This window comes from Phyllopteryx taeniolatus, chromosome 6 (genome assembly GCF_024500385.1).
Source record: "Phyllopteryx taeniolatus isolate TA_2022b chromosome 6, UOR_Ptae_1.2, whole genome shotgun sequence".
NCBI lineage: Eukaryota > Metazoa > Chordata > Actinopteri > Syngnathiformes > Syngnathidae > Phyllopteryx > Phyllopteryx taeniolatus.
The window spans coordinates 28,743,248-28,751,825 of record NC_084507.1 but is presented as its reverse complement, the minus strand read 5'-3'; the positions used below and the strand labels follow the sequence as shown (position 1 = coordinate 28,751,825).

At 43.2% G+C, this 8,578-nt stretch overlaps 1 protein-coding gene across 1 annotated transcript; it reads left to right on the top strand.

Moving 5' to 3' along the window:
- Positions 1–324: 324 nt before the first annotated feature.
- On the top strand, positions 325–8,530 carry tnxba (tenascin XBa). The gene is made up of 15 exons (XM_061777631.1): positions 325–411; positions 1,577–3,040; positions 3,128–3,259; positions 3,355–5,838; positions 5,911–6,033; positions 6,117–6,260; positions 6,346–6,465; positions 6,554–6,709; positions 6,809–6,921; positions 7,002–7,134; positions 7,207–7,358; positions 7,446–7,542; positions 7,646–7,807; positions 7,884–8,047; positions 8,130–8,530. Exons 2-15 carry the CDS (start codon positions 1,675–1,677, stop codon positions 8,226–8,228), a joined length of 5,445 nt encoding a protein of 1,814 aa, XP_061633615.1. The 5' UTR covers positions 325–411; positions 1,577–1,674; the 3' UTR covers positions 8,229–8,530.
- The last annotated feature ends 48 nt before the right edge of the window (positions 8,531–8,578 follow it).

Genomic DNA, 8,578 nt, shown 5'->3' with positions numbered 1-8,578 from the left:
TTACATGCATGCAGTGTTGCATGACGTTATAAAAGAAACTAAAGGACAATATTCCAAGTGTAAATTGAGTTGAACATAAAAATGACACAATACTGAATTGCACTAAACAGGGTGATCTCAGTTGAGATAATAGTAAACAATACAAGACTCATGTTAAATCAAAGCTCTAAAGTTAATGGAAATGTACCCATTTTTTTGTCTAGTTCAAATATTTTCAGTGGTGGTCGAGTGAGTGGGACCACTGGGGGGTGGAGTTGGTGGGGAGAGCGTGCGGGGGTCCCTTAAGTAGGAGCGAACTTTACCCCTTGCCACCTTTCTTCTTCTGCTCACCTCCCACCCTGCAAGTCTGTGTACCATTTCCCATTCAGATGGAGGCAGGCAAACAAAGATAAGATAAAAACCATCAATCAGGTAAGTGCTTTTCCCTCCCAATGCTCAGTTGGGGGAGAGAAATACATTTATTGGTATTGATGTCTGATAGCTGTCATAACATCATGCATTTCGGGTGGAGAACTGCTATGTAGATTGTGTGAATTTTCCAGGAAATAGGCACATATGGAAATAAGTAAATATACTGCAAGCAAGTTTTTGTGAGAGAGCACATATGGGACACTAACGAATTTCAGTGCAAAATATGTATCATATACAGTATTTGCCATTACAAATATTTTTGGATACCACATTAATGGTTTGTAAAGGCAAATTGTGTTCATAGAGTTCTCGTATTGCCGCCCCTTTCAATTATCACACTTAAAGTGTCCGGTAATTGTATTTGCTGCACACATCTTTGCAAAAGGTAACATAACTGAAAAGTGTGGCGCTTCAGTGAACACAAAATGTAGGTCATCAGGTGTTGCAATTTGTTGATCTGCGGGACATTTCACTTAATATCCTATCGATTCCATTCAACGGTATGACATTTTGTTAAGTAGGTTTTATTGGTCACGGGTGCAGAGGCTTAAGTAAGCTTCTATGGAGTGAAGGACGTACAATGTCCCACAGTTCTATACAGTCGCCCACTGTTAGTTCGCCACTCGGTTTCACCATCAGACTTCTTCCTTCCTGTTCAAAACCATCTAATTTGGCCTGGGCAAGCAGATGAATTCACTATTATGGGTGTGGGTTGGAACACTGTCACATTTTGTCAACTCATATTTAGTTTAGGCTCAATTTAAAATGGTGTATTAAGTACATTTTTGATAAAATGTTTATTTTAAAGCTAAGTCTGATCAGGCATGGTTTATTGCAATATGTTTATATTTATGTATATGTATTTATTTATGTCTAATCTGAGTTTAAAAAAAAGAAAAGTAGGATTTAATGTTACAGAAAATTAGCTAAAACCGATAGAATGGGTTTTGATTGCATCCTTTGTGAACCTTTATCATGCAAAAGTACCATAAATAAAAAATACTTTTTATGGTATGTTAGCAGAGCATCTTATTAGGCAACAAATGATCATCAAGACTCAAGGAGAAATTGGCTGTGACTGAGTCCAAAGAAAACAAGCACATTTTCTCCTTAAAGTACTTGAAATTGTCAATCAACTAAAAAGACATTTTGTTCTCATTTGTAGGTAAGAGCTGGATCAACCCCTGAGAAGAAGGAGTTCGTAATCTTAAGCGTAACATACGGACAGAGATTTCAAAGTCAATCTCTGGTTACTACCTCAAAATGTTGTTTACACTTGGATTTCTCCTCCTTCTCACCCCGTTATCACTTCAAACCCCCACCAATCAGAATAGAAACTCCACAGGAAATGACTTGACTAAATCCAATGGGGCTTTCACTGTTTCAAAACCAAAAACCAGTATCGCTCCCGCCAAACTGACCAGTCGTTCCACCCTAAATCTAAACAACATCAGTGAGACAGCTTTACCCACTCCTCTCCCCAACCAAAAACCTTCGACGATAAACGCTACAGGAAGCACCAGGAGTAAGCCCAGACCGGCAGCAAACTCCACCACTGTGTCCCCACCACTGAAGACTTCCACAGCTAGTGGAAGTGTGATCAAGAAAGACAAGCACACAGTCTCTGTTAATCAGACCGGTTTAGCTAAATCTGCAAGAGCCAGCGTAGCGAAGGTTACAAAGGACAATCCTGGACCCACTGGAGCCTTGAATGATGAGTCAGCACCCACAAGGTCAGCATCAGTCAATGGCACCAAAACCACTAAAGATAAACTCCAAGCTTCTGTCAATCAGACTGCTTCTGAGAAATCTCTTTTGGCCAGCAATGGGAAGATTGCCAAAGTCAAGCCAGGCCCCACCGTAGTTCAAAATGCTCAGTCAACATCCACAAAGTCAGCTAGCGGCACCAAAACCACCAAAAACAAGTTCACAGCCTCTGTCAATCAGACTCTTGTTGTGAAATCTCCCTCCACCGGAGAAGTGAAGAACTCGAAAGAAAAGCCTGCCCCCACAGTCCAGACTCCTCTCTTAAATCTAGCAAAGGCTTCTACAACCAGCAGTTCAGCAGCTTTCAAAGAGAAGGCCATGGGCTCTGATAATCAGACTGTAGAAGTCAAAGATTTGAAAAACTCCAAAGTTAAACCAACTCCCACAATCCAAACTGCCACACATGCAAAGGCCATTGCAGCCAATGCCACAGCAGCTGTAAAACCCAGGACAACAACCTCTGGTAATCCTACTGTTGTGGTCAAATCTCCCTCTACTGGCGATCTGAAGAACTCAAAAAACAAACCTGCGCTCACAGATCAAAATGTAGCTGGTGGTTCTGCTGCTGTTAAAGATAGGGCCCTACCCTCTGCACATCAGGCAACTGTAAAAAAGGCTGCCAGTGACACCAAAGTAAAGCCTGCCCCTGCACAGCAAATCAAGGTGGTCATTGCTAATGACTGCGAGTCAAACAACACCAAAGAGCACGAAGTGAGCCTAAAACCTGGTACTCCGCTGGTCATGACACATAAGATCAGTTTGATGCCCGGTGGCTGTGCTGGCGGCTGTGAGGCTGAGATGGCTGAGATGAAAAGACGCTTGGCCAGGCTGGAGAGAGAGATGTCCTTGCTGAAGGACAAATGTATGGTTATTAGTTTCCCCCTATACATTTGCCAGTCTCTGCTTTTTTTACATAACTATTTTTTTGTTTGTTTTGTTTTCCAACCAGGTCCATGTTCTGCAAATTGCCCAAATGATTGTAGTGGCAATGGAGAATGTCAAAAAGGAAAATGCATCTGCCAAGAAGGATTCACGGGTCCAGACTGCCGTAACTGTGCCCAAGGAGCAGAGTGCAATAAAAGTAAGTGATTGTCTCATGGACTGAGTGACTCAATGTGACTAATCGTGATCTAAAATTCAGTTTCTAATAACAATTCCTCTGCTCTGTAATCTCAGAAGAAGCCAAAGGGATAATCAAGGTAAAAGTGGACACAGAAGCCCAGAAAGTGAACAAAGAAAGAACAACTATCAGGGAAAACATCCAGGAAAGAACCAAAACAGTAGAGCAGGTACAACTGGAGAAGAATGACCAGAAGAAGGGGACGGACGCCAAGGAGAGTGACACCAAATCAAAGTTACCCACAACTGCTAAATTAGGTCTTTCAAAGGCACAAATTAACCTGGGTGCTTCTGAGAACAAAATTAGAATCAAAGGTTCCACAAAGACCACCGGCCCTACTGTTGGCCAAATTTTGTTGAAGCATGATGGAACAAATCAAGAGGAGCCCCGCAAAGGCAAAACTATGGTCTTTGGTGCTAAAAAGACTGAGTTTAAACTGGTCAAGGAAGGAACCATGGTTAAAACATATTCAAAATCGGATCACCTTAAAGATGAACCTCAAGCTAATATTACACAGAATGATGTAACAAATTTAAATGGAACAGCAAAATTTGCAACAATTCTTACCAGGATTAAGGCAACAAACAAAACTTTAGCTGGAAAAGACAGTAGGGAGCAATCTACGCTCATTGAAAAGAATTCAACTCAACCATCTGGGTCAAAGCAGATTAAAAAGTTAAAAGTGGATACTGTAACTGTACACTCTGTTGATGGAAACACTGGAAAACAGACAGGTACTGCAAACGTGCCTTCTGTTGAAGACATAAACACAGATGCTACTAAAACCGGACAAGGGAGATATCCAATAACTGATGTTAAAACTGGAAATACATCTACATCAGTGGTCTCTGTTGATGACAGAAAATCAGACGCTAGCAAGACCGGAAAGGGGAGGGATACTGCAACAGGGCACTCTGTGGATGGAAAGTCCGGAAAGGGGGGAGATACAATAACCTTGCATTCTGTTGATGGCAAGACTGGACAAGGCAGACATACTGCAAGTGCACACTCTGTTGACAGTAGAAACAGAGATGCTAGCAAGACCGGAAAAGGGAAGGATACCATAAAAGTTCATTCTGCTGATGCCAAGACTGAACAAGGCAGACATACTACAACTTTCCAGGCAGTTGAGGACAGAAACGCAGATGCTAGCAAGACTGGAAAATGGAGAACTACTAAAACTTTGCACTCAATTGATGGCAAGATTGTACAAGACAGCAATACCACAACTGTCCACTACGTGGATGGCAAGGCAGAACAAGGCAGACATACGACAACTGTGAACTCTGCTGATCGTAAGACTGAACAAGGTAGACATACTACAACTGTGCACTATGTTGACGACAGAAACACAGATGTTAGCAAGACTGGAAAAGGGAGAGATACAGTAGCAGAGCACTCTGTTGGTGGCAAGACTGGACAAGGCAGAGGTACTGGACAAGGCAGAGGTACTGTACACTCTGCTAACGGTAGGACTGCACAAGGCAGACATACTACAACTGTGCACTCTGTGGATGGAAAAGCAGAACAAGGCAGACATAGTACAAATGTGCACACTGCCGATGGCAAGAATGAACAAGGCAGACATACTACAATTGTTCACTCTGTTGATGACAGAAACACAGATGCGAGCAAGATTGCAAAAGGGAGCGATACCATAGTGCATTCTGTTGATGGCAAGACTGGGAAAAACATAGACATCATAACAAGGCATACTGTTGGTGGCAAGACTGTGAAAGGCAGGGGTACTGTGCACTCTGTTGACGGCAGGACTGCACAAGGTAGACATACTACAGCTGTACACTCTGTGGATGGCAAGATTGACCAAGGTAAACATACGGCAACTATGCACTCTGTAGACAGCAGGAACACAGATGGTAACAAAACCGGACAAGGCAGAAATACCATAACAGTTCACTCTGTCGATGCCAAAACTGGAAAGGGAAAAGATATTTCAACTGTGCATTCCATCAATAACACAGATGCTAGCAAAAAAGGAAAGGGGACAGTCACTCTGAAGAGTCAATACTTAGTTAATGCCTCTGTCGCAGCCACTTCAGACAAAGCTCGAGTATCCCAGAGCCAAACAACTACCCATGGCGGCTCTATTAAAACTGCCACAAGGACAGGAGGATTAGGTTCTGTGAAGGTTGTAAACATCTCCTCCCACAGCTTCATCATTTCATGGTCAGCACCACAAGGAATGTTCAAGAAATTCACAGTGATCAGAAGAGAGCCGCAAACAGAAGGCGATGAGGAGGAGTATCAGGACTTTGAAGAGGAAGCTTTTGAGACAGACAATATACACGCAGAAAAGAAAACAATGGAGGTCCAGGTGCACAAGGAGAGCACGTCTTCTTCGAGTAAAGTTGTTGCATCAAGAAGTCAAGCAGAAACCAAGAGGATCATGCTGGTGGTGCCTGGCAGCGTGCGGTCAGTTGAGTTCAGTAACCTTCGCACTAACACCCGGTATGTCCTGGACATATACGGTACTACAGACGACAGAAGATCCAAGATTCACAGAGTTATTGCAACTACAGGTAAAATCTAAATGCACCACATTGTTACTAGAGTGAGTGAATGTGTCCAACCTGCTCGTCTTTCTCCGTTAGGTCCTGAGCCAGCCACAGATATGCTTTTCAGTAATATAACAGAGACATCACTTATGGTCTCCTGGTCCAAACCCAAGACAACAATCACAGGCTACACGATCACTTATACCCGCATTGTCACAGGTCAGTCAAAAACTTCAGAGCATTTAAATGCATAACCATTAGGAATACATAACTCTTATATTATTTATACCTTTTCATTCAAGGTGAGACCCATTCAGTGAACTTGGACTCCCAGAAGACTCATGTGGTTCTTTCCAAGTTGTCCGCTGGATCGTCCTACATAATCACTGTTACCACTACACAAGGCAGACTCCAGAGTGATGCGCTTGTGTCCATTATCACCACAGGTACAACACAAGTTCCACTCACCTCTGTTCTCACATTGTGAAAGTAGTGCATATTTAGTAGAGTGCAATTATGCTTTGTTTGCAGTGCCTGCAGCGCCGACCCACCTCCAGGCCATCAATGTGACAGATACCAGAGCAGTGCTGCAATGGACTCCGAGCATGGGAAAGGTAGACCGTTTCATCATCAGCTACGAGTCCTCCAAGAGTGAGTAATAGAATTACAAACCTATTGTCATGACTATACAGCCTTACTGACTGCAAAATCAGCTCAGTGATTCTCCTCCTTGCCACAGCTCCTAATGTGACCGTGACAGTGATGGTGTCTGGAAACTCAGTGGAGCACCAGCTGAGAGGCCTGCAGAGAGGCACCGTGTACACAGTGAAAGTCCTGAGCCAGAAGGACAGTCTTCAGAGCGCAGCCATTACAACGTCTTTCAACACGGCCAATGGTGAGTAGATGGCAAATTAAGGGTTGGATCAAGCCTGTTTAATCAGGCTCGAAAGAAAACAGAACTTAATATTTCAACATTTCTGTATCCCCTTGTAAGTGGTCAAAGCCAGTGAAGTGGGTCCTCGCTCTGCTCTGATTGTTTGGAGAATTTCCACTGTGGTTTATCACACCTACAGACTGACCTACCAAGTAGTAGGAGAGGAGGCAAAGGTGAGTCATAGTCAATGATTATTTCTTCCAAACAATTAAAGTAATCCATAAAATATTAATTATGTGTATGTTTATACTAGGAGCTTATCCTGGAGCCCATCATCACAGAGTATAAACTGACAGGGCTGTTACCCATGTCACGCTATAATGTTCTGGTAGAAGGCGAGAGAGATGGACATTACACATCAATTGTAACCACCGAATTCATCACAGGTAAACCCAAAACACAAACTCGTCCATACACGCCATTAATAATATTTATTTCACTCCAAACACATTTCATAGGGAGGCTGCGTTTCCCCTACCCGACTGAGTGCTCTCAGGAGCTGCTGAATGGAGCTCTTCAATCAGGGGAGGTGGACATCTACCCTCAGGGGAAGGAGGGCCAGGTCTTCAGAGTCTACTGCGACATGGAGGCTGATGGAGGCGGTTGGACGGTGATACAAACTGATGTTATTTAAATAACTTGAGAATTGACAGAACATGTACCTCCAGAAGCCTCAAATTATGAGTGTGTTTTTTAGGTGTTTCAAAGAAGAATGAGTGGAAAGACAGACTTCTACAGAACCTGGAGTGAATACAGAGCCGGCTTTGGAAACCTCAGTGAAGAGTTCTGGCTCGGTGCATTTGACGCTCACTTGAATAATCACTAAACAAACAACCAAATGTCATTTAATACTAGGATTAGTAGCCTAAATCACTTTATTTCTCCTACCAACAACAGGAAATGAGATTCTGCACAACTTGACCAGCATCGGTCCTGTGAGTTTGAGGGTAGACCTGCAATCCAGAAATGAAACGGCTTATGCTCACTACGCCAACTTTTCCATTGATTCTGAGGAGAATAATTTTGCCCTCATGGTGTCTGGATATACAGGAACAGCAGGTGACAGGTTTTGCTTCAACATGGAAACCATCAGCAAGAACTTAACTGTAATTAACACACTGTCATTCTTGGCCAGGTGACTCTATGAGGTACCACAATGACCGTCCATTCTCAACCCGGGATAAGGACCCTGACTCTTTGGGGATCCACTGTTCTCGGGCCTACATGGGAGGCTGGTGGTATAAAAATTGCTACAAAGCCAACCTCAACGGGCTTTATGGCATCAACACTAATAATCAGGTACAGTCAATTGTTACTGTATGCTTCTTTTGTGTATCTCTTCCCACTGGCCAAACAGAATATTGTGGTTAATCCAATGCAGGGAGTGGTGTGGATAGACTGGAAAGGTAAAGACTCCTCCATTCCCTTGACCGAGATGAAGTTCAGACCGTCCAGGTTCTCTCCTGCGACACATGGCTAAGGATGCGCACGCTCTCAAGAACTCCAGATGAAGGAGGGCGTGTCGTTGTTGTTGTATGTCACTTTTCACCAGTTTGTTTTGTGAGTGTGTTCCACTTCCTCAGGGCCTCATCTTTGTTGAGCTCTGCAGGGATGCATTCTGTTACATTTCTACTTTTCTGTCAGGCCCACCCAGTTCAACAGGGTGACGTTTGACTCATCTCACTACTACTGTAAATACGTATGCACTGTCTCACTCAGTTGTAATAAATGTGGGTCTGATGTGGACTGGTTTTACATTAAACACATCCTGTTAAAGGAAAATGAATGTGCCCTCCTTCTTTGTATAAAACAAAAACATGGGTCGTTAAT